Source organism: Myotis brandtii, unplaced genomic scaffold, assembly GCF_000412655.1.
Source record: "Myotis brandtii unplaced genomic scaffold, ASM41265v1 scaffold34, whole genome shotgun sequence".
NCBI lineage: Eukaryota > Metazoa > Chordata > Mammalia > Chiroptera > Vespertilionidae > Myotis > Myotis brandtii.
The window spans coordinates 3,024,459-3,051,752 of record NW_005363098.1 but is presented as its reverse complement, the minus strand read 5'-3'; the positions used below and the strand labels follow the sequence as shown (position 1 = coordinate 3,051,752).

The 27,294-nt window shown below is 41.4% G+C and overlaps 1 protein-coding gene across 9 annotated transcripts in view; it reads right to left on the bottom strand.

Annotated features, from left to right (window-relative positions):
- The window catches only part of FAM160A1 (family with sequence similarity 160, member A1), a 199,248-nt gene that overhangs the window by 51,817 nt on the left and 120,137 nt on the right, over positions 1 to 27,294 (bottom strand). For all 9 annotated transcript variants that reach the window (XM_014543876.1, XM_014543874.1, XM_014543875.1 and 6 more), the window contains 3 exons: positions 16,720 to 17,346; positions 7,389 to 7,547; positions 5,124 to 5,210 (listed from right to left, as the gene is read on the bottom strand). In XM_014543876.1, coding sequence (XP_014399362.1) covers positions 5,124 to 5,210; positions 7,389 to 7,547; positions 16,720 to 17,346 — 873 coding nt within the window. The remainder of the gene's footprint in view (positions 1 to 5,123; positions 5,211 to 7,388; positions 7,548 to 16,719; positions 17,347 to 27,294) is intronic.

The window sequence follows — 27,294 nt, the reverse complement described above, 5'->3', positions numbered from 1 at the left end:
CCAGTAGGGAGTGTGCAGGAGGCAGCTGATCGATGTTTCTCTCTCATCGATGTTTCTAACTCTCTATCCCTCTCCCTTCCTCTCTGTAAAAAAATCAATAAAATATATTTTAAAAAAAAGAAGTTCATGGTTCTTATCAGGTGGCTCTTTCTATATACTTCTCTGCCTCTTAACAAACATATTCAATCGTAGGGGTGGTAACCAGGGTAAACCTACCCAGAACATAGGCACAAATTCTTAGATATTCCTGTCATCTGGAGGTGGGAGGTTTATGTCCTCTCCCCTAGAAAATGGGTGGGCTCTGTGACTACTATGAACAAAAAATATGACAGAAGCAACACTGTTTCAGTTTCCAGACTGGCTGCTTGTATTTCCTGTCTCTTGGAGCCCTCATCCCACATATAAGAAATTCAACTACCTGAGGCTGCCATGCTGTGAGAAAGCCCAACCTGGCCCAGGGAGAGGCTCTGTGGAAAGAGGGAAAGAGGCAGAGAGACAGAGATCCATCCAGCTCCAAGCTATTCAGGCCCCAGACATCATGGAACAGAAACGAGCTGTCCCCACTGTGCCCTGCCCTAATTCCTGAACCAGAGACTTGTACCTTATACTAATGATAAATGATTAAGTCTTTAAGTTTGGGGGCAGCTTATCACACAGCAATCGATCATTGAAACATCATACTCCTGTAGACTCTCCTCACTACCCAGTGGGTGCCATCTGACAAAAGTCATTAGGGCTGATGATCACATTCTAGACTTTTCTTTTTGAGAAAATGAAACTGCACTGCCCTCTGAGGTCAGATGTGATTTTCTTTGCTTCAGAGAATGAAATGAGAACAGAAACGACGTGTGTCACTTCCAGACAAGAGCTTCAAAAGCCAGCGGGCCATTCGCTATGGTCTCCCCTCAGACATTATGACCAGAGATATCAGATGTTGAAGATCTATCAACCTGGGCCCTGGCTGAGGATATCATGGAAAAAAGCTACCTACAAGCTGCTCATTCCACACCCCAAGGTGGACATGTCATGCGAACAAAAACATAAATAGTTGGTGTTGTTTGTGACTGAAGCATAATCATGGTGACTGACATAGTAAGTTCTTTTCTCAAGCTAATCCTGACCAAAACGACCACATGCATGAGAGAGCATTTGAACTCTGGAATGTTTCACACACAAAAAGAGGAGGTCTGTAAATTAAGCAAATATATATGTCTATCTTTTTGACAGCGACAACCAGGAACACCATGGAAATCAACCATGTGGAAACGCAGTGGCCATGGGAATCCACCACCTAGACCTCTAACTACAGGGAGCATAAGTGACCGAGGGCCCCGTGGCTACACTGAACTCCTCCCACACCCCCCACAGGCTCCTCACAGCCGATGGCAGTGCAGTGGGGATGCTTGACAGACCTGTCCCTGGGAAACACAGGCCTCCTCCCGGCAGCCTGCAACACTCCCATTCGATCTTACACCCTCCCCTGCACTTGGGGTCAGATTTGCATTGCAGCCTGACAACTCCCCCAGCCTTCCCCGACCTTGCTCCCCATTTTCTCTCTCACCAGCATTTCCCCTAGCAAAATCCTTGCACATTGAACCTATCTTGGCATCCACTCCACTGAGAACGCAGACTAATACAACTATGTCGATGAATATTCAGCCTTGAAAACTTAGCTTTGATCAATTAAACATACAGAGACAGAGCTAGCTCTTGCTGGATGGGGGCTGTTCCATTAATCTAAAGTCACAATTTTACATGATGTCTATGGCTATGGTTAGATCCAACTCCTAAATGACCTACATTGACATGGTATCATTTTCTTTAATGTGACTTTTACAAAGTGTGATTTAACCTTTCTCCAAAAATGTATTCCTCCCTAAATGTCCAAAATATAGGCTTCCAATCTCTTATCCAAAACCCTGGAGACCATGCATTTTGGAATTCAAAATTTCATATATTAGAAAAGTAAGATTACAACCGTCATATTTGACGTAACCCAGCAGATCTGGAGCAGAACTCTACAATCAAATACATTAATTTTTTTTCTTCCATATAACACACAAATATTAACTCAAGTGAGATTTTAAAAAAAAAAACAGCCTTGAGACAGTTTAGGTATGGGTTTGCCATCAAAGACAATTATTTTAAAAATTCCGTTTTCAGAGATGTTTGCATTTTTGAGTTGTGAATACAGGATTGCAGACCTGTATATCCACACTACAGAAAACTGTGCAGCCCTGTAAAGAAACTAGCTTCACCTCTATACTAACACAGGAGAACAACTGGCAGCCCCACAGACCTGCATGAAGAAAGCATGGAGCAGGACAGCCTGCACTGGAGGTGTGACCTTATACATAGAGTGGGAAGAGGAAAGGTGGAGACCATCTCCACTTGCCACATCCCCCCTCCCCTCCTTTTTCCACCCACAACCCTCTGTAATGACTTCAGCTCTTGTTGAGCGATGCTGTGGAGACACTGTTTGTGAGTATGGATTGTGATGTGGTAATGTTTTTAAGTATGAATTTATTTATATTACTTATGAGAGAGAGACTAAATTCACCTCTACAAACTGCCTATGCTGATGGCAGGTAACTAGAATGTTTTGCATAAACTGGGGGCTGAGATAGTTCACAGGGAAATTTACTTAGGGCATTAAATAAGGCTCTTTTGTCAGGGCAAGAGACCCAGAAGGCGAAAACCGTAGACAGGAACCCCTGCAGTAGACTGGAGATGCCCAGTATCTCTTCCACATCAAAGGAGAGGACACAGCATGGGACTGTTCCCACAAGGAACTTCTCAAGAAACACCCAATTCTGGACATTTTTCCTCATCTGTTTTTGGCCCCTGTCCTGACATTCATAAAAGGCTCTTTTCTTTATCAACCATTTCGGAAGCCAAGAGCCAGAGGAGAGGCTGTTAACCACAAACAAAATAAAAAGATGACAAGCAGGATGAAAAATAAATTAAGGAGGAAATATTCTTTCTAGTAGCTCAATAGTCCTGGGAGAAATGGTCCGAGATGGATAAAAGTTAAGGAATCTTAATTAGGGATTGGAAATCTAATATGATAACATTCACTTTGCATTTTATATACTCAGTATTGACTGTATTTTTCCACAATAAGCATGTATTAAAATCACTTCATGATTAAAATTTTTCATTTAATTATGGGAATTACTGAGAACAGTCTTTGTTAATATATGTAAGGTGCTATTATTATTCTCTATGAGCCACTCTCGGGAGATGTACCAAGTGCAAACACTCTGCTTGGCCCTCTGACAAACATCATTCCATTGTGTGCTGTTTATTCAACCTCTAAATCTAAGGGACCGAGCTTGGCACTGGAGATACCCCCGTGAACAAAACAAGTGTGAACCCTACCCCAAGAAGCAGGTGCACCATTGTGGACACAGGCTATTCAGCAAGTTATTGCACATTTAATGATTCGATTCCACTTGTGGTGAGTGCTATGAAGGGGAGCACTGTGACCCATCAGAGCCTCATGGCAGCTCTCTGAGGTGGATGCCATCCTCAATTAGGGATAGAGAGTTAACATTAATATTTGTAACATTAAGGTAGGTTAATTATAATACCATAAAATATACTGAGCAAATAATATTTTTATAATTACAGCTATTATGGCAATGATAAGAAATTATTTTAGGTCAACTGGTCAATGGGGGAAAGGATGGGAATAAATGTGGAACTAAGTCTAAATGTGCGGGCGAGTACAGGGATCATTACTGCCAAGGATTTCACCAGCTCTGCTGGGTTCCTTCATGCAGAGGCTTGGAGACCTCCACTTCAAGACACCCCCCCCCAACCCCAGAACAGCAAGACACTAACAGAAAGACAACCTGGAAGCAAATACAAGGGGTGTATTTTCCAAGGATATGTTCCATATTTTACAAGCATTTTTAATTTTAAAGACGCGGGCCCTTTGTGCCCACAAACCACTAAAGTAAACTGGAAATCTCAATACTTTTATATTCAAACCGTACCCAAGAGTCCCTCTTGAGCCTAGAAGTAACACACAAGTCCTATTCAGAGCAAATACCCTGTCTGTTTGGAAAACATTGCCACTGTGCTCAAAAGGCACTAAGTGGCAAGACATGAACATCTTCCACCAAGACCGGCTGCTCCATGAGATGAGCATGCAGAAAGGCTTGCTGGAGCTGTAATACTAACCATGGTATCTGTGGTATGGAATTTCCTTGAAGGTAGCATCTGCTCAAAATAAAATACTTTGGAAATTTGGGGGGTGCTGGGGAGACCTGCTCCTCCCATCAGTATACACAGCCAGGCTTCAAAGTTGCCATAATAATGTAATCTCGGATTCTATAAAATGAGAGCTCATGGAAATGGAACTTCCAGGTGTAGAAAAACGGGCATTCCATCTAAATGCATGTGATAAGTACTTCCTGCTTCTCTCCTGACCAAGGCTGGCAATTACAACAACTTGACAAAGATCCTCTTGAACTAAATATTGTATATGTTTCTTTACTTAGTGAATCAAGAACTTAAAATTAGAATTCTAGGTCCATGGGTATCTCCTGACAGTTCACAATGGAGTAAGCTGACTTATTACACAAAATGAGAGCATCATAGTGAATTCAGACTGGTGTGAATGAGACAGCCAACCTTTGATGAGACCTTAACTTGGCTTCACTTTAATTTTTTGCTGTCTCAAGATTTTTATAATAAAAAATTATGTCCTAAGATATGGCAAATCCATGGGACTTTTGCTACCACACCCCTCTTTACAGCCATAGTAAACCTTGCTCCCCCTGTGACAGATGTGGCCTTACAGGACAGCTTAACAGGAAGTTCCAAGTAGCCACCATCCATGACCTCAGCAAGCACAAGAGTCAGTCTAGTTGCCAATCCTGGTTTAGACTATCTTACTTGACATTCAAAATGCCGTATTCTATGACAATAAATGGATCCCATCGGACTTAAAGCTGTCACCATTGTTAAGACCTGTTTGATATGGCTAAGGAATATAGATGGTATGAGAAATAAGGCTGAAGTCACCATCAAGTCAGTTACACCATGTTGGCCTTTCTCAGTTTCCATTAGTTGTACTACAAACAGATAAAATATTACATCAGCCAGTCACTGACCTTGTGGAGAGCAGGAGCTAAGACTGGTACCAAGAACCCATTGTAAATATAATTTACAAGCTGGTTACGAATCAAAGGATGAGCCACCTAAGAGAGAAATAAGTAGTGATAAAAATTACAAAGAATTCAATTTTTAGGTCTTCTTAAAAATCAAACGTTTCTGTGTACATCCTGAATTCAAAATAGAAATCCAAATTTTGGCCATTTATTTCATGGTTAAAGAATAATTCAGACTTCAAACCACCATAGAATTTTTCCAGATGGTTTATTCCAGTATAAATAGTTTGGACTTTCAAAAAAAAAAAAAAGAGAGAGAGAGAGAAAGAGAGAGAAAATCTGATAGTTTTAAGTTTCTATTTGAAAAAAATAGACTGAAGATGTATACAGAGTCATATCATAAAATTCACAAACTAGAAAGTATAATTTTACCCCATAATTTCATCTATGTCCCATCTCAATTTGTGACTCATTTAAAAAAAGAATACAACTGTCAAAATGAACAATTAAATACATTTAATTTGCTGGTAGAAAAGAATTTCTCATTTTAGAGGTGCATTTTCTGCTACTCATTTTATTAAGGAGGAAGGCATTTAGAAATTCTGTTCATAAAAATTAGATCCTATTCAAAAGCAGAAAACATTATCAGAGGCACAAGTCTTTCTATATTTGATTTATAAAATATATATTGTATGGATAACCCCCACTAATATCTTTAAATTTATCTTTATTGTTGAAAGTACTACAGATGTCCCCCCTTTACCCTCCATTAACCTCTCCACCCCATACCCGCCCCCCACCTCCCCAGGCCTTCACTGCAACTATTGTCTGTGTCCATGGGTTATGCATATATGCATACAAGTTCTTTGGTTAGCCTCTTTTACAAGTAATCTTTTCAATAGCACCCCCAAACAAACAAACAAAATCTTAAAAGTATATAGCAGCCGTGGGCAAACTACGGCCCGCGGGCCGGATACGGCCCGTTTGAAATGAATAAAACTAAAAAACTTTATGTAATGATGTTAACTTTGAATTTATATTAGTTCACACAAACACTCCATCCATGCTTTTGTTCCGGCCCTCCGGTCCAGTTTAAGAACCCATTGTGGCCCTCGAGTCAAAAAGTTTGCCCACCCCTGGTATATAGCCTCAAAATATTGAATGAAATATATCACTTCTCGGTTCTTAACCATGCCTGTTAGCTTTAATTCTCTTTCTTAAAAAGACATACAATCAAATCAAATCAAATCAAAAGCATTTTCTAGGGAAGTGAGGTTAGATCTTTAAATTACTAATAATCTCTCTCTGTGTACATTTGGGGAGAAACTAACAGTTCCATCTCTTTTATGTCCACACACTTCTGCAGGAAAATGTTGATAGACTGTAATATTAAAGAAAAAAATAACTTAAGATGTAATCCACTTATCTTATATATAAATAAAACTTCCTTTGACTTAGCAATAAAAATGAGATGGGAACCAAAGTGATTTACTGCATTTCTTTCCAGAAGCTATTTCTTTATTTGGTAGATAAACAGATTATAACTAACATTTTTCACCTCACAATCACCATAAAGAAAATTTGATTTCTTAATAAATCCAATATTGAGGTGATGCTTATGCTATACAGAAATAAAACATTTTTGATGAAAACCTACTACATCCTTAAATGTTTATAAAATCTAATTTTTATTCAAAACAGTAACAAAAAATCTGAAAATAAAAATCTAATCAAGAAGCCAAATATAGTAGAGTTCAGTGGCATTTTCCCCCCCAAAGCAGGCCAATTTCAAAGCAAATGTAATTTGTGTTGCTAAGAAGATGCTTAAGTTCTTCTAAATTCAATTGGGATAACAATATTCTTTATGTAGTATGCATCATTAAGCACAACAAAGTGTTTTCCTTTGTAGACTCCCCAAAAGACCTTGAAATAAAAGTGGTATAATTTGGAGTACTTAGAAGCCTAAAAATATCTATTTAATGAGTCAGGCATTGAACTTATTTTTGATGGGTAAGTGAATAATCAAAACATAATTAGCATTTTTTATAAGGAAGAAAAGAATATCTACTTACTTTTTCTCAATTAAAACTTCCCAGAAACCCATAAACTAACGTTTTTACTCATTCAAGAACACTTAGTACGCTTTGAGTAAAACATCAATATTCCATAAACATTAAAATTAAAAAAGGACTATTTATATACTACTCCTTTACCATGCTTATACTCTGAATGGATCCTAACAAAGGGTCCCTGCATTGCACTCAGTACCTGTATGACGGCGTTGCAAAACTCCAGGGAGTTCATGAACTGGACGAGAGAGGGGAGTAGGAGCCAGTCATCTTTCAGAAGGCAGTGCCACTCCTCGCCTTTCTCTTCTAGCTTTGTAGGCAGGGAAGAGTAGAGACCACTGAGCCCAGTTGCAAGCACCTGTGTTCAGAAATAAAAATGTAATCAGCTCTTTTCCAAAGATTTTTAAAAATATGTTTTTATTGGTTTTGAGAGAGAGAGGAAGGGAGAGGGAGAGATAGAAATATGGATGAGAGAGAAGCATTGACTGGCTGCCTCCTGCATGCTCCCTAATGGTCACTGAGCCCGCAACCCAGGCATATGCCCTGACCAGGAATCAAACCAGCAACCTAGTTCATGGGTCGATACTCAATCACTGAGCCACACCGGCCGGGCTCTTTTCCAAAGTTTGAACCTGCAACTAACAGCTCCCTGGGGAGGCCAATGCTGCTGGTCCAAAGACTGCACTTGATGTAGCAAGGTATTAAAGTATGAGAGGGTATTTTGCTAGCTAGGAAGGATTCGACAGGTGAAGATTAGCAGGGAAGGACAACTCCTGTAGAGGGAACAGCAGCAACCAGGGTATTTGGTTAATTCATACACGGTAGATACAGGTTGCCTGTCTCTTCTGTACCAGGCACATGCTGGTCTAAGGGTAGGGGGAGTGAGGGAGAGGCAAAGATGAAGAAAACATGATTCCTGCCCCCAAGCTGTTGAGGAGAGGGGCAAACTCATCAACAAGCATTACAGTACCATACGCTGCATGCAAATTCAGAGAAGGCACAAACCCAGTCTCTGGGAGGAAGCCCTACCAGTGGTCAGCAAACTCATTAGTCAACAGAGCCAAATATCAACAGTACAACGATTGAAATTTCTTTTGAGAGCCAAAATTTTTAAACTTAAACTATATAGGTAGGTACATTGTTATTAACTTAATTAGGGCTTATGAAGAGCCACACTCAAGGGGCCAAAGAGCCGCATGTGGCTCGCGAGCCGCAGTTTGCCGACCACTGCCCTAGATTATGGCAGCCCAGGTCAGAAGATCTCACAGGTAAGAACCATGAGTGGCTGCAGTGGTTCTCAACCTTCCTAATGCCGCGACCCTTTAATACAGTTCCTCATGTTGTGGTGACCCCCAACCATAAAATTATTTTCATTGCTACTTCATAACTGTAATTTTGCTACTGTTATGAATCATAATGTAAATATCTGATATGCTATATGTGTTTTCCGATGGTCTCGACCCACAGGTTGAGAACCGCTGCTTTAGAGAAAGAGTCCTGCAAACATGTTCAAGGTCATGACTGACACGTGCCTATTTACAGTTTGAAAAGCACTTTAATCTGATCTTCACAAGTGATAGCAAGAAGAAAGAACTGGGGGCCATGGGTCAGCTAGACATGATGACAATAGTTCAAACAGAGCTACAGTGGGGCTAAGCTGAAGTATCGGCAGTCGGAAAAGAGAGGAGGAAATAAATTTGAGATTCATGTGTGAGGTGGGTGTGAGGGTGAGCTAACCATGACATCTGTCGATCCAGTATTGATCCAAAGCTCATGGGGTTTACTTCCTCCCTCAATGCTATGTTCCTAAAAGGACAGAGTTTGTGCTTAGTAAGTGAGGATGAGTGAGAACTCCAAACTATTAAATTATCCAGCTTGGTCATTAAGAAAATGATGATGTCTTTAACAGAGACAGAAATGTGGGCAAGGAACCCACTTGTGCTGTGAGCCTGTTGATTTTATCTTGTGCAGCATAATCTGAGGGAAACTATGGCTGTCACAGCTGGGAAGTGACGATCACCAAACAGCACCTCAGAGATCCTGATCAGGCAAAGGAATAGCATGGAACAGAAGCAAGAAGTTACCTATAAAAGGCGTTCCTCTAATCCCTGAGGTTATGAGGGACTTAGATGGGCTAGAAACATTCAAGAAAACGTTCAATCCTAACTTAGGCCCAGAAAAGAAACAGCGAAGTTTTCATTGATCTCAGAGTCTAATAAGAGATGAATCAGCAATTATAATAGTGTAATAAATGTTCAGAATACATGATAGAAAATGCATGGTGCTGTGGATATACAAAAGGCCCTTAATCCAGACTTTGGGTTGGGGAGCAGGGAATGGTCTCAGAAGAAGTGACGCCCAAGCTGCTAAACAGTAGATGGCCAAAAAAGAGTGTTGAACAGAAGAATGTTCTAAGCAGAGTGTGTACAAAAGCTCAAAGGAAGAAGGAAAAATGGCATGTTCCAGGAACGAAGAGCAGTGCAGTGCTACTGGAATGTAGAATTAGAGGTGGAAAGAGCCGGCAAGGTAAGCAGGAGTCAGACCCTGCAGGGTTCTGTAGGCCAAGATAAAGAGCTCGAGGGACATCCACTAGAGAGCCCAGTATGTGTTAAAAATAACACATACCTAATATTCACTTTTTTAAAGCATATTCTTGGAAAAGGCATGGCTAAGATGGGAACAGAAGCCTGTCTATAGAGACAGTGCAGTGTTGCAATTGGAACAGAGAACTACCTCGTTCTTGCCACACAATGTTTCTCTCTCATCCATATTTATATCTCTCCCTCTACTTACACAAGTCCAGCTGTATGGACTTGATGCTTAGAGAAGGATCTGGGCTAGAGATGGTGATCTGGAACCATCCATATGTACATGGTACCTCAAGCCATACAGACCAGAGGGAGAGGGAAGGGAGGTTTAGGCAGATGAGATATGATAAAGTAACCCATAGTGCCTGACATCAGAAAGTCAGAGGAGGTGGTGGGGGTCCAGGTATGTTGAACCTGGAAAAATGATCTATAACCTCATTGTTGCCCCTCCTTCTCCCTTGTCCTGTTCCCACAGCATCCTCTGTATTCCTTGGTGTAGCACCTGTCGGTCTTGCATTTATTAGTGTACGGCTGTCTGCTCCGTCTCACCTGGTGTCGCCTGTCCAGTCCAGTCCTCACTGGGGTGTGGATGACTTGTGCAGGCAGGTATATGGAGCAGCAGAGGCCAACAGTGCTTCCCGTGAGAAACACACCCAGTTGGACAATAGAGTACAGGCCTGGCCTGAGAAATGAGAACCTGGAGGTCTTAGCGCAGAGAAACCAGATGATGCCTCGGGAAGGAGGGGTTGGGGGTCACATGGAGTGGGAGCCCACAGTGGAGTAGGAAGGGCAGTGAGAGAAAGAAGCGAACCATTTCAATATTTGAGAAATCAAAAGATTATGTCTGTTTCTCTGTCCTTTTTCCTAGTGACCTTTTTTCACCCATTCATTCACTCGTTCATTAAAAAAGAATTACTAAGCACCTTCCGGCCAGGTACTAGGGTAAGTACAGGAAATACAACAGTAAACAAGATAATGCATTTATCTCTTTTTCATCATCAAAGCATCTGGGTTCCCAAAGGAGACTGTCCCCTATTTAAAGTACTTAACTCCTTATCTACACACCCAAACCAATCACTTTAACTCCCGTTGTAAATGTGACCCGAGTGAGTTGTCTGTAGTAATAAATTAGAATCTTCTACCAAGAGAGAACAGAGACCAAAAGTTCTCCTTGAAGGGAAATCTAACCTTGATGCCACATTTTAAAAATCAATTACATTTGCTAACTCATGCTAAATTAACCACAGAACAAAGGCTTTAATTCTGCATACGCCCGATTCCTTAACCACTTTGAGGCTTTGAAAATGAATTCATAAAGACAGGCTTAATTTGTCTGACTAAAAAGCTGGGAATAACTATTTAGTATATCAATATAATTACAGCAACATTAATCTTCAAATTACATACATCAGTGACAGTAATTAAAAATAACACATACCTAATATTCACTTTTTTAAAGCATATTCTTGGAAAAGGCATGGCTAAGATGGGAACAGAAGCCTGTCTATAGAGACAGTGGAGTGTGGCGATTGGAACAGAGAACTACCGCGTTCTTGCCACTATACGTGGGGCTAGCGAACATCTCTGCTACGTTCTTCAGGCAAAGAAACATGGAAGAAAATATTCTGCAGAATAAAGAGTATCACATCTTTCTTTTAAATAGGTTTTTATTGATTTTTTAGAGAGAAAGTAAGGGAGAGGGAGAGAGAGAGAGAAACATCGATGAGGGAGAAACATAGATCAGCTGCCTCCTGCACACCCCTACTGGGTTTGAACCCACAACACAAGGCATGTGCCCTGACTGGGAATCAAACTGGTGACCTCTTGGTGCACAGGATGATGCTCAACCAACTGAGCCGCACAAGCCAGAACTAGTATTACACAGTCTTAAGAACAAGATTCCAAATCTTTACTGCTAAATACTTAGATCCTCCTTTCTAAGACTGCTCAGAGTTCAGATCCATTCACCCAATCCACATATATTTCTAAAACACTGACTGTGGCCCAGGTGCTAGAGAAAGAAGTGAACAAGCCAGCCCAGGAGAGATGGAGAAGAAAGGTGATAAACTAATAAATGCAAGAAAGACGATTGCTCCACAAAGGGAACCAGAGGGTGCTGTGGGAACAGGACAAGGGAAAAGAAGAGGCAACAGGTTTGTAGATAATTTTTCCAAGAGTTTAATGGCGCTATCCATTTACTTTTAAATTTCATTTTTAACTTAATTTAAAAATATATAGATATTCAACAGCTAATTAAAAATAAAATACCCATCCACTATTTTAGCCTTGCATTGATCCTGGCCACACAAAAGTAATTATAAGACATATTTGTTCCTAACACATTAAGTATTAACCCAATATTTTTAATTTATTTTCTTTCAAGAGTCTCCTTAAAAGGAAATAATCGCCATATAAAACTATAAGGATAATAACGGATCATTTAAACAGCACCACTTCCCTGAAAGCATGGTAGTGGTTGAGACCATGGATTTTAGTATCAGACTAATGCAGCTGTTGAACCTGCCTCTGCCATTTACAGGCAGTGATTAAGTCCTCTAGGGTTCAGTTTCTTTACTGAGTTGCTGTGGGAATTAAAGAAAATAACGCATGTGAAAAGGTGACCATCATGGTGGATACATACCAATGTTCCCACTGGAGGGAGGAAAGGTGATGTGCCCAGAGCACAAAACAAGCCAGGGAAGGTCCATCTTTAACGCAAAACATTCAACACTACCCAGTTAATTTTAGCAAAAACAAAAAGATTTTTAGCAGATGGCTTTAGTCTGAAGCTAGCAGCAGAACACCTGGTAGGGACCATTTGATACACCTTGCCAACATAAAAAGCCTCATAAATTTTAGATATGGGATAAATAATGTTCTACTTGCGGCTGTGTACCTAAAGGTTGCAAAATTTCAATTTGCCTTTCCGAATTTATGTATAGGCTGCTTTCTACTTTTGCCAATCAGTAACACGTGACAAGGGCTTAATCATTAATATTTGTTTAAAAAAAATCAAAAGAAGACAGGGTCATAGAGTTCCCAATCATTTGTTGGCTCTAAATTGTTCCCTAGGGTATTCTCATCCTCCTTCTTTTCTTGGAAAAGCACATCGTGAGATGAGCGGTGGCGGAACCAGCAAGCTCTTCCTATCAATGACAACAGCAGGAGTTTCCAACAGTGGTCTAGTTTCCTGAAAGAGTCATTACTCTTCCCCACACCTGATGCTAACACACTTTGACAATCATACTAATTAGAGAAAGCCTTTTGTCAATTGTGGTCCTTAGCCGGGTGGTTAATAGAGGATGCTTTTATATTCAACATACAGAGGCCCCCTTTTTTAAAAATTATGTTGTCAGATGTAATTATAGAAAACTGGGGACAAATGAGATTATGGGATCCATCCTGAGAGGCAACTTAACACAACACAGCAGCTCTGTGTTCCATTCTAGAAAATAATGTCAGCTGTAGACGTTGTTTTTCCTCCAACTTTAATGAACTCGACAGTGTTTGAAAACACATTTTTATAAAAGCAACAATTACTCAGTAAAATCTGCTTACAACATAAGTGAAAATCTAAACATTAAAAATATGCTCTATTCTAGTCCTAATAAATTTAAATGTTTAAGTATGAAATGTTACAAACATATATAACATAACAGGATAGAAACCATCCCAAAATTTCACAGATTTTAATGTTTGCACATCATTTCTTCAGGGCACTCTTTATTTTTATCAAAAAATAAAATCTAACAAATAGAGCTAAACCCTACTCCAACCCCATTACCCTCCCTTCTCCTTCCTTCACCCCCAAAAGCAACCACAGTCTTGAAGTGAGAACATATTCCAGTACTTGTTTTTGTACTTTTACTGTATTCACATGTACCCAAAAAACAGCATACCTTATGACTTAAAACTTTGTAAATTCACTAACATACTATATGTAACCTTTTGCTACTTGTATTTTTACTTAGCATGTTTTTAGACTTGTAGGTATTCACACGTATATAGTTACATGTACACTATACATGCAATTCATTCATTTTGAATTCTGTATAGTAATCCATTATGTAGAACAGGGGTGCAGAATGTCCGGCCTGTGCAGTATAAGGCCTACGAAATCATTTGATCTGACCCTGAACAATTCAATGTTTGACCAAATATAGCAGGCTAATTTTTAAAATATATTTTTATTGATTTCAAAGAGGAAAGGAGAGGGAGAGAGAGATACACTAATGATGAGAGAGAATCACTGATCAGCTTCCTCCTGCACATCCCCAACTAGGGATCAAGACCACAACCCAGGCATGTGCCCCGACCGGGAATCGAACCATGACCTCCTGGTCCATAAGTCAATGCTCAACCTCTGAGCCACACCAGCTGGGCTGCAGGCTAATTTTTCAGTTGCTAATTTTGTATGGCCTGCGAATGATTTTATAAATATCCAAATGGCCATTGGCAGAGAAATAGGTTCCCCATCCCTTATTAGAACAAAACAGTCTATTTATCTTTCCTTTAATATATTTCTATTTTTCTCTTCCTCAAATCAGTATTCTATTGAATATCTTTGTGCATGTATCCTTGCAAACATGTGCCAAACTTCCCTAAGGGGATATCTAGAAGATGCAGGGTCACATGGCACACAAATATTCAATTGTATTAAATATTGCCATATTGCTCTCCTGATTTATTGCCCCAATTTACATTCTCAAGAGTTCCTGTTTTTTCACACCCTTGACAACACTTGGTGTTACCAGATGTCCGACAGTTCACCACTCAGATAAGCAGTATCTGATGTCTCTTTGTGAACTGATTTGCATTTCCAATGCTAGGAAAGATACACATATTTTCATATGTTTATGGGCTTTGGGTGTCATCTGGGAATTGTTCATTCACATCCTTTGCCCATTTTTCTAATGTTTTCTCATTAATTTGTAGCACTACAAATATTTTTGTATATTATGGGTACCAATTACTTGTATTTATGTGTGTTGCAAATATCTTCTCCCAGTCTGTGTTTTTTCTGTTCTTAATTCCAGTCTTTTCTTTATGGTTGGTGCTTTATAATTATGGGTGGTACAAAAATATAAGTCTTGATATTTATTACTTAAGTACAGGGTAGTGATTAAACACATGGGTCCTTTAGTCAAACTAACCAGGTTCAAATTCTGACTGTATCTCTTACTAGCCATGTGCACAGGTTCAAGAATTAGGATGTAGACAGCTTTGAAGTGAGAGGGGGGAGCATTATTCTGTTTGCCACAATTGCTATATCCAGTTTGGAGTGCTCTTGAAGAAATGTAAGCAATAAAACAGCAAAATCAAAATTCTCTTAGGAGTATAATCTGACAATGTAAGATGGTGAATTTGGTAGATGCTAAGAAAGTAGGGAGACACATTAGGGTCTAAACACAAGGATGGTAGGAATGAGAATAAAAAGGAGAAGCTGGATGTGAGCAATGTTGTTGTAGAAGATAAACATTTTTTCAAACAGCTCAAAGAAAGAGAAACTTAGTATGTTGGCACAGATGAACGAATCAGTTCTTCACTTCCCATGTGACTATCAATCTTTGTACAATCTCTTATTCCATTGGTCAGAACCCAGAAGGGAAGAGATACTTCCTATCCTCAATTTTTTAACTGCAATTCTATTTTTCAAAAAATTTTACTTATCTGTTGGCCTGAAATAAATATTCACCAGATATGAGGTGACCCTGGTTTATTAGTAGAAATAGGAATTTAGTAGTATAAAGAAAATTACTGCTTTTGGACCTCAAAGCAAAATACATTATGTTACTCACTAGGGTGGCTACTAGCATTTCAAGCAGGTCAGTTCTTTACTGGGCAAGACCATTCCACAAACTGCTGTATACAGCATCCCTGGCCCCCTCACACTAAATTCCTCCCCAGCCACCACATGCCCCTATCACAACCAAACACACCCCACCTACATTTCTAAATGCCCTCTAAGTGCCCTCACACCTGTTCAAGAACTACCCATATAGTGTTAATTAACAATGAATCTAATCTACTTATGTCACCTTGCCTGGCCTGCTCCAAAAAAAAATTACTAATGGTCTTAGCAGTCTTCCAGCAGAATCAGGCATATTTAAGGCACTATAGTTTATAAAGAAATACAACGATGCAACTGGTAAAAAGAACAGACAATGGAAATAAACCAGAAATGTTCACTGAGTTGGGAAAATAAAAATAGCTGTTGCCCAACATAACTGACAGACCAGAAGAAGATATAAATCTGTCCTCTGAATCTTCCTTCCAAAGCCAACACTAATGCCAAAATAATGACCAGAGCCCTGAGGCACCTCGAGTCCCGGACAGCTCCCATTATTTTCTGGAACTGGGACTGGACCTGGGCTACTCCACCATCTGCAAGCGACCTTACACGTTACTTCTCACCATACCAGTGATTAAGAAACGATACAAAATAGAGTCTTTCTAGCTACCTCCAACAGCAAATAGGTACTTATTTTTAAAAAAATAAAGTCAGTGCTTTGTATCCACAATTATGGTCATTATCTTGCTGAGAAACAAATTAATTTGTGAGACCAGCTGTGAGGGGTCTCACCACATGCCATGATCCGTTGGTGCACAATAAACCAGAGAAGCTAAAAATACAAAAAGAGCAGGTCTTACCAATCGCTCAGGCCATGCTCTTAGAGAAAACTAAAATAGTTTCTAACCCAACAGAAGTGAACCAAGACACGGTTACACACATAGGTTCCGTATTTTGAGCTGACACTGCTCAACCAACAGCATCTCCATTTAGGATTGCCCTGGCCCCTCCCAAAGATATCCTGTAAATATCTTTCCAAAGAAGGTGCCAAGTACAACTTGCTGAAAAGGACTAATAAAGTATTTATCACCAGCATAAGAGAGGAGAGAGGACTGGGTGAAAAGCATGGCAATGAGGGGAGTGGGACTTACAGGACAAAAGTAGGTGTTCTCCACGATGTGATGGGCCACCATGCTGTTCTCGGCAGAGAGAGACATGATGAAAAGCAAAGCGTCCCGGGCCTGCTGGCCCACAGTCCCCTCTCGGTGAATGAAGGGAATTAGAAGGGAGAAGATGAGGAAGTTGGCTGCCCCTTGGTCCTCACTCGTGTGGAAGAAGAGTTCCAGGATGGACGGATCTTTGGCAAGGATGGAACAGAGCTGGTTGAGCAGGACAACCAGCTTCCCCTCCACAGCGGGGGTGGCTGTTCCCGAACAAGAGCTCAGCAGCATCATCAGGGGCTTCAGGATGGGCTTGTGGTGCAGCAGAGGCTGGTGCGACTGGGTGACCAGCATCTCGTACATCTTCAGCTGCTCGACTTTGGTGTCATCAGTAAACTCCCGCCTCAAGCTCCAAAGGAAGAGTTTCTCCATTATGTTCTCAGAGACCACGAATTCCAGAATCGGCCCCATGGCAGCGTCCTTGGCTTGTTCTTCAATCAGCAAGAAGAGCATGTGTTCTACATAATTCTGCACTGCACTGGCCTCGTCTGGAGGGATGGACCCGTATTTTGCCTGGGTGTTCTTCAAGGGGTCGTGCTTCTCTAAGATCTTCACAACCTGTAACCAAACCAAACATTTGTCAACCGACTGATGTCCACCATAATGACAAAAACAGGGCACCGATTGTGCCAAATCTTCACGGAAGATATGGGAGCCATGGCCCACAAAAAATAGGTGAGCACTGTGTTGGTCTCTCTCTCTCTCTCATGAGAATAAGACGAAGAAGTTAAACTACAGAAGGAAGATGTTTGCAGATATTCATTTATAATAGTTATCATTTTGGGCAACCTAACTGTTAAAGAAGGTAGTATGGTTATGCAAATTAAGCCACATGCATATCTGGGCCTCTTGTTATGAAGACGATTGAGCAAAATAAAAACTTGTAAATGATATTTTAGATGAAAAAATCAGTTACTTTATATCGTTAGGTCCATCATTATCAACCATGTCAAAAACATGAAAAAAAAAAAGACCAAAAAGAAATATGAAAAATATAAACCATTTTTGTGTTCAAAGTGATGACAAGTTCTTAAATTTTTTCTAACTTGTCAAAAATATTGCTTTTTAATCTTCAAATACATTAAATAAGCAAGACTACCTGTGTTCTCCTATACATAGCATTGATTTGAGGATTTCAACAGAGGAACACAGATCCTCATAGGCCCTTGAGAGAACATTATCCTCCCCTCCTCTACTTGGACGAGCACCCTTTTCAGCCAAGCAAGCAACATTAGGAAGGATGAGAGGAAACTGGTTAACAAAAGACATATACCTAGCAGAATCAGCTCTAACATATGGCATATGTCTGCATTTCTTGAAGCCAGAAAAAGTTCTGAGATAACCAATTATAAAATAAATCCCTAACGTACAGCATTTCTGTTTGGAGTAATGAAAAAGTATTGGAAATAGTGGTGATGGTTGCATAACATTGTGAATGTAGTTGATGCCATCTACACTAATAAAAGAGAAACATGGTAATTGGCGTACGACCGCTACCCTTCCCATTGGCTAATCAGGGAGATATGTAAATTAACTGACAGCCAAGATGGCGGCCGGCAGCCAGGCAGCTTAAAGCGAACATGAGGCTTGCTTCCTTCATTGAAGGAGAAAGCCAACGTTCCCCGCCTGCTGCTGCCAGCCTCTGAGCTGGCAGTTTGAAACTTTGTAACACTTTCAGCCTGCCGGGATCTCAGAGCTAAAGTTATACATTGTTTCGATTATAGAACCAGCAGCGGAAGCCTCAGAGCTAGAGCCAGAGCTAAAGCTGGCCCAGAATAAAAAAAAAAAAAAAGAAAAAAAAGGAGCGGTTGGGAGCTTCAGTCAACAACCGCCAGCCTGAAAGCAGCCCTCAGCCCCTCACCCAGACTGGCCAGGCACCACAGTGGGGACCCCCACCCTGAAGGGTGTGTGACCAGCTGCAAACAGCCATCATCCCCTCATCCAGGCTGGCCAGGCACCCCAGTGGGGACCCCCACCCTGAAGGGTGTGTGACCAGCTGCAAACAGCCATCATCCCCTCATCCAGGCTGGCCAGGCACCCCAGTGGGGACCCCCACCCTGAAGGGGGTGTGACCAGCTGCAAACAGCCATCATCCCCTCATCCAGGCTGGCCAGGCACCCCAGTGGGGACCCCCACCCTGAAGGGGGTGTGACCAGCTGCAAACAGCCATCATCCCCTCATCCAGGCTGGCCAGGCACCCCAGTGGGGACCCCCACCCTGAAGGGGGTGTGACCAGCTGCAAACAGCCATCATCCCCTCATCCAGGCTGGCCAGGCACCCCAGTGGGGACCCCCACCCTGAAGGGGGTGTGACCAGCTGCAAACAGCCATCATCCCCTCATCCAGGCTGGCCAGGCACCCCAGTGGGGACCCCCACCCTGAAGGGGGTGTGACCAGCTGCAAACAGCCATCATCCCCTCATCCAGGCTGGCCAGCCCTAACCCCCTGATCGGCCCTGCTCTGTGAGTGACAGGGGGCAGCGCCCCAACCCCCTGATTGGCCCTGCTCTGTGCGTGACAGGGTACGGAGCCCCAACCCCCCTGATGGGCCCTGCTCTGTGCGTGACAGGGGGTGGCGCCGCAACCTCCCCATCGACCCTGCCTTGAGCGTGACAGGGGGCGGCGGCCCAACCCCCCAATCGGCCCTACCCTGAGCGTGACTGAGGGTGGCATCGCAACCTCCCGATCCGCCCTGCTCTGTGCATGACAGGGGGCGGCGCCCCAACTCCCCAATCGGTCCTGCTCTGAGCCTGACCAGGGGCTGCACCTAGGGATTGGGCCTGCCCTCTGCCACCCGGGAGCAGGCCTAAGCCAGCAGGTCGTTATCTCCCGAGGGGTCCCAGACTGCGAGAGGGCACAGGCCGGGCTGAGGGACCCCCCCTTCCCCCCCCCCCCCGAGTGCACAAATTTTTGTGCACCGGGCCCCTAGTTGAATTATATGCTTAAAAATGGTTAAGATGGACCTGACAGGTGTTCCTCAGTGGGTAGAGCACCAGCCTGTGCACCGAAGGGTCATGGGTTCAATTCCCAGTCAAGGGCACATACCTGAGTTGCAAGTTCAATCCCCAGCCCTGGTTGGGGTGTGTGCAGGAGACAACCAATTGATGTGTTTCTCTCACCTCAATATTTCTCTCGCTCTCTCTCTCTTCCCCTTTTTTCCCACTCTCTCTAAAAATCATTGGAAAAAATATCCTCGGGTGAGGATTAACAACAACAAAAATGGTTAATTAAGATGGCAAACTTCATTATATATCTTTGACCACCAAAAAGAAAAAGTCAATTGACAGTAAAAAAAATGAGTAAATCCCTAATCGGGTCATGGTGCTTCTCTCCCTTGCCACGGCTAGCCTGTGGGTGCTCCCTGCCCCTCTCTGCCCATCCATACTGACTTCTACTTTGGGACCTGGAAACTAAAACAATGTTTTTAATCTCAACTCCCATGTAACTTTATGACTTTTATGGTAATATTCATTCATTTCCTTAAAATGTATCCACATGATAATTTTTAAGCAACCAAACACTGATGGCTTCATTTTCCTTCCGTTTTTCCTGTCTGAACTGCATGCAGCACCCTCCTGGCCCAGTTCTGTAACATGCAGTTACATGTTCTGCATTTAGGTTACGGAATGTTTGCAAGTCACTGGAGAAGCTGGCAATGGTACGATGCTGTGTCAGCATGCATGAGAGCGATGACAGAAGTTTAGTTCTCAGGGGAAGTTCTAAGTTTTCCCCTGTCAGAAACAGGGCAAAGGAACCTTTACAGACCAGGCAAGTTATATCCTTACAGAATGAACAGAATTCTACAGAGTCTGTCATCTCTATCCACTTCTATTATAAAATTAACAATTCTGTTACAAAGGAAGAAATCACCCCAGCACTCCTGAGCTGACATTTTCAATAAGAAAGACCTTTGGTTAGCAGCTACCCAGGAGGTACGTGGCTCAATGACTGGTGACCCAGCGTGCACACTGGACATGCCCTCCTTCACTCTATGCAGACTCCAGAGTGCCCCCACCCTTCCTAACATCAAAGAAGCTGCCCAGAATTCCTCAAAGGCCTGATAACCTCACTGGCAGAAATGCTGGGACCCGTCCCCCTTTCCCTTTGCTCTGGCCTCCGTGACAGAGATCACAGTACCACACTTGTCCAAAAGGGGGCTCCACGTCAACACAGAATAGTCTCCAGCTCCAAAGCCCTAACTTTAAGGCTCCACATTCTGAAGAACAAATTAGCTGCCCTGCCTTATCACTTCTATAATTTCAAAGTCCACATATCAAGTTTATGTATGAGAGCTATCTATACAGCCAGGCTTTGGGGTAGAAATGTAATTATACTTCTCATGTGTGCTCAGACTGCCTTAACTATCTAAAATTGGGACATTATACATCGATAGTGGCATAGCAAATTAGCTCAATCCCTTTGGAAAACAATCTGCCAATATGTACAAAAACTACTAAAATTGTTTCTCCCCTTTGACTTGTTAATCTCACTTTGAGAGAAATGCCTAAAGGAAACAACCCAAAAATAATTGGTTAATAAATGTTCACACTGGTGATATTTTTAATGAAAAATAAAAATATTATTTACCCAAACGGTCAAAAAGAAGAGAATTATAATCAAAATGTTACCTCACCATACAATAAAGCTATTAAAACACTAATCATATAATTACCTGCAAGTGTATGTATAAAATAATTTAAGTTAAAAACGAAATATTTGACAAGGAGATGTATGATTAGAAGTGAGTCTGAAAAGATATAAATGAGATAGTCAAGTTCATAAGTTCTTTCTTATAAATTGGTCTAATTTCATAATATAAGTAAAAATAAAGTAGACAAAGTAATTTTGTACTAATGTATTTTTTGAAAGGAACAAAACACTGAGTTAAAAACAATTAATAATTGGAAATCTCCTCATCCTCAGAAATTCCTGAGCAATATATATTTATGCATATGTATTTATACTTACATGCATGCATATAGATATTACATATCTAAATGTACACAATACACACAAAAAATATATAATCATAAGTTACATTTTTCTCGTGAATATTGTTTATTCCAATGTATTTCTTTGCAAACAATTTTTTTTCTATGAAAAATCTAAAAAAGAGAACTGAGATTTTTATATAAAATGCAGACTATTTAGCAGCTTTTAAGTCAGAGCATCTTTATATTGTAGCTCCCACTGCCTTCTGGGTTAATGGGCAGAGAAACATGAGAACAGAGCTATAAACACCTATGGAGATATAAGGCTTGTTGATCATCTGGAATGGAGCAGAACCATCAAGAGCCCTTTATTCATTCCCAGCCCAGGGGTGGTTTACTGCCTGGAAGATGGGTGTGTTACAACCGAGGCCAGTGAGTCATGGAGTACACAATGCCCAGCAAAGTGCTGATTCTGCCTGTGCTGCCACAAGTCCTTAACCTCTCTCCGTAGGTGCCAGGACCCTCCCAGGCCTCCTCCCTTCCCCTTCCAGGCAGACACACCCATGACCTGCTTTTATAAGTGGGCTCTGGGGGCCCACACTCTGGGCCTGGTTCCTGTCCAAACAGGGAATGCCTTATAAGCTCTTGGCTAGAGCACAACTTGCACTGAAATGCCAAAGAACTTCAGTTCTCCTGTTCCAAGTTTGCTGCCCAGGTGGTGTCATAGCTCTTCCAATTTCTGCAGACTGGTTCCTGATGTGATCTGGATGTCTCCTTATATTTTCCTTTGTACCCACCAAACTCCAATTTTCCCGTGTCCCCAATTTTTGCTTGCTGCCTATGTTCACCTATGTATCAACTCTGACCTTCCAGGTCTAGGATCCATGATCCCACACTGCCCCCAGCAGTGTCCCCAGGCCTTGCCCATTCTCTGATTATATTCTCTCTCTTATACTCTCAACCGTGCCCCAGATTTCCCAGCCCCAGTTTCTTCTCAACTATGGATACTCTCAGTCTTAGGGATTCAATTGGGGGGCTGGAGGGATCCAAGTAGAGAACAGAGCAGAAGCAAGCAAAATACACATGGCAAATATTTCTTTTACTAAACAAGTTCACTTCATTAGGCTGCAAATATCATTTAAGAAACGAATCAACCCCTGATAAAGTCCATGGTCATTAAGTGGGTAAACCAGCTGAGATCAGAAATTATACTGCAAATGTTTTGCTGAGCACAGCCAGACATGTGTTGATTTACAAGCTTTAATAAATACAAGCTGGTATGTATGTGTGCGAATTATGAGCCCAGATCATATATAGATCCACATGTAAGTTATCACAACTCTAAAAAGAAACAAATAAAAAAAAATCAACAGTGTTAACACTGATATACAAATTATCATCTAGCGGTTCTCAACCTGTGGGTCACAACCATCAGAAAACACATATAGCATATCAGATATTTACATTACGATTCATAACAGTAGCAAAATTACAGTTACGAAGTAGCAACAAAAATAATTTTATGGTTGGGGGTCACCACAACATGAGGAACTGTATTAAAGGGTCGCGGCATTAGGAAGCTTGAGAACCACTGAATCTTATATATTAGGATTATTGGGGCTAAATAAGATGAACAAATAGCATATTTCTTTCATAAAGGAATATTAGCTACTCCTATCCTTAGCTGTAATGATGCGCCCTATCAGTCATTGAAAATGGGCCCGGATTTCAAATATTCACAAATTCTAAACAGAAAATTCAAATGCTTTCAGAATCAAAAGATCTACATAAATCACATAATCACACCTCAAGATAACAAATGATTATTCTTTACAATAAACACAAATGTTTCCCTCTCAGGAGATTAGCTTTGACTCCATCTTAACATTGTTCTATATAATATATATGTGTATACACACACACACACACACACACACACACACACACACACACATATGCATGAATCAATAGATGATTATTTATGCTACTTTAGTTGGAGCCTAGTTATTTTAAGAAAGTCACATGAGTACAACCCATACTTCCAAATCCTCTGGAATGCTTAAAAGTGGCAGCATGGAAAAAAACCAAGTTACTAAGCAACATTTTCCATCACACAGAAGAAAGGCAGGATTTAGCAATCTTAAGCAAATTCCACTTAATGTACCAAATAAATACAACGAAAGTTAGCTTCCATCCAGTCCTTGTTCATGACTTAACACCTGGTCTTTCAGTCTGGGGTATTCCTTGCACACCTATTCCTGTGGGAGACCTTTACTAAGTCATTTCTTTTTGTATTAAGATAACATAAAATAATAACATGTATTCTTGCACAAGTTGGTTAACTCAGCTCCGGTCCTGAACTCCAGAGACTTGTTTAAATCTGGTGTAAACCGGGTTCACACAGGAGCTACATGTACATGCCATCCCACCTTGGGACCAAAGACAGTCCAGTAATTACTGCAATGCAGAAACATGGTAGGGACATCAGTCAATAAAACATCATAAACTAATGCTAAGTTAGCTATGTCTTTTTTTAAAATTTAGGTATTAGGGAAAGGACTTAAGAGTAGTGATCTATGTAATAATACTCCAGAGAACACTGTAATTTCAACCACAGCAAAAAACAGACATCGCCAAGCACACCATGGGAGAGTTGCTGACATTTCAACATGTGTAACCACTTGAGAGGCTAACAGAAGCACAAAGGGATGCCTTGACTCTCTAAAGCAGCCCGCGGTGGCCAACCGGTGGTCCGCGGACCACTGGTGGTCCGTGAGGTCTGAAAGGTTGGCGACCGTTGCTCTAAAGAAGCATAGCTTTTGTTCTGCTGTACTTTCTACTTCAAAATTTAGAGCTACTTGAAAAGCTGAGAAGAAATATACAAATTTTTTAAATGTTAACAAATATCTCAGGTGAGAGGAAGTACTGGTCAGATGTTTGTTAACAATTTTTTTAAATGTTACTAAGACATGAAGATTAATCAGAGTTCTCTAATACTGCCCAACTTTTCATCTCTCGAAGTCTTTACTTAATTTCTCTCCGTCATGATTCTATGACAAGGCACATACCAAAGGAATGAAGATGAGCAGAGCAAGAGAATGAGTGTCAGGGAACAGGTGGAAATGCACATCTCCAATGCACGGACAAGTGCTCTACACGTTCTCAGTAGAGCCAGGCTACTTGGAGCTCTACACAGACACTATACTTAAAACATATTACCTATTTTTCATTACAGCATTGTGGGGAGACATTTGACTTAATTAACTAATCTAGATAACACAGTGTTTCCTATCCCCACCATCTCCTTAGAAGAAAAAGGCTGCTAAACAGACTAGCTTTTCTTCATCAGTCAGCATTACTCTATTTTAGCTCTGAAATTTTCTTATCTTAAAAAAATTGTATAACAGCTTATTTTTGCAGACTAAGAGTGGTAAGGAAATGCTTTGGGCTATTGACTAACTAGAATCACAAAGAAATGTGCATTCATAACTGATTTTTTTAATAACCTACCACCCCTGTTCTCCTGGCTCTGAGAGCAGACACCTTTAAGTATATAACTAATCTTGATTCAGTGCTTAAAAGGAGATAGAGAATGAGTACAGCATGTGCCATGAAGCTTCACAAACTACAACTGTGCCATTAAGAATAACTAGTGTGTGTGGGGGGGGGCGGGATTCATATGGCAGTACAGTTCAATAGTTTATCTGATGGACCAGTGCTTACTTCTTGCTCTCTCTTCCATTCAAAAGCAAAGAAGCAAAAGCAAAAGATAAAAGCAACAGTCTACTAGACTATAAACTAGTCTTATAGACTACTATAAAAATTAAACACACACACACACACCTAACACAATACAACACACTCTGCCAGATCACTGATCATTAAATGCAAGTCCAAAGATCTTACTGGTAGCAAATTATAAAGTGTTTGAATATTAGTGTATGTTCAAAGTTGTTTTCTAAGTCACCTCTCTCTTCTAAAAGTTGTATTTTCTGTTTCCTGTGTTTCAGTTCAGCAAGTTGAAATCCACAATATGCCAACATATTCTTGGCACTGAAGACGTAGGTGAACAAATGGTCTCTGATCACGAGGTTGGGAAGAAGACTCTGTGCATGTCATGTTAGTGAAAGGTGGTTGGTCTAACGATGAGAGAACACTGAAGGTGCTGCTGGAGCAGAGTGAGAGCATACGAGAGGGCGGAAAGGTTTCCTGGAGGAAATGATGTCCCACATGAGGCCTGCAGGAGAGGCATGTAACCAGGGGAGGGATATTCCAGGCAGAAAGAAGAGGAAGTGCCTAAGGCAGAGAGGCATAAAATAGCACAATGCCACAGCCCAGGAGGGCAGTGACTAAGAACTCCAAATAATTTTGTATTTCTGGAAACTCAATAAGAGATGAGGAATGAATGCGGCCAGGACATAATGAACCCTATGTGCCATCCCAGCCTGTAGCTGGGAGGCCACTGAAGTTAGATCATTCCAACTAAAGGAATGATCCAGACAGATCTGGGTTTTAGATTCCCTGCTCTGGCAACTTACGATGCAAGATGGCTTCTCAGGTGAGAGGAAGTACTGGCCAGAGACTACTTCCTACAGCCTGGATTCTCCAGGGTCGCTGTTAGGAATACAACTATTCCTGAATGGCCACTATGGAACAAACCTGGGATGTCGTGAGATCCCTAGACCCAGAGAACAGTTTGGAAATGCTGGGCCACTCAAGGACTCTCCCCTGGAAACCCCCCCTGAATCACAGGCTGCCTTGGATGGTGGTTGGTTACATAACTAGCTGTCCCTGACACACTGCAAGTTGTAGGTGGGCAAGCAGACCCTCCCCCCACCCCCCAAAATGTGTTTTTAAACTCAAGGTCTGGAAAAGAAGCTATTAGTAAGCAGTAGAATAGAACCTGTCCAATGTTAATTATGCTGAATCTGCACACTAACAAACAGAAACACCCTGGATAAAAAGGTGCTGCACTTGCCAGCTAATGGAACACTTCACTAAATAAAACCTTATCACTCAGCTCTGTCTCTGCCACATTTCTTACCGGCCTTCCGGGTTGCCTTGGGGAAACCCAGGGGCTACAGCCCCAGGAGTCACAGGAGTTTATGTCAGATTTTAGCTCATTTCCCAATCCTCTGCAACTGCTCTTCATCCACCCCCAGCCTGAACAACTCACATATGCAACTCCAAAACAATAAATAAATAGCATTTGTTCCTATCAACTGGAGGTCTCATTCCTTACCTCACACTTAGTCCCACACCTCTTCCTTGCCCCGACTTCCTCACTCTTTTCTACCATCAAAAAAGTCAAAGCTGAGCATTTGTTTCCAATACCCCTTCTCTACAGTGTCCTTGACCTTTCGGACATCAAGACCTTCTTTTCTCTCAGTCATGCTAGCAAAATCTCACTGCCTCCATTTCCCAGGCCTTTCCTATTCATAGTAGTCCTTTCCCTTGACTTAATCCCTGTAATCATTATTATTCATTTTATAACAATGTATGTCACATTGGCATCCAAATTAACTCCTACATTTTTTAAAGCCCAGACCAAGGCTCATCCATTCCTGTGTCCCCCCC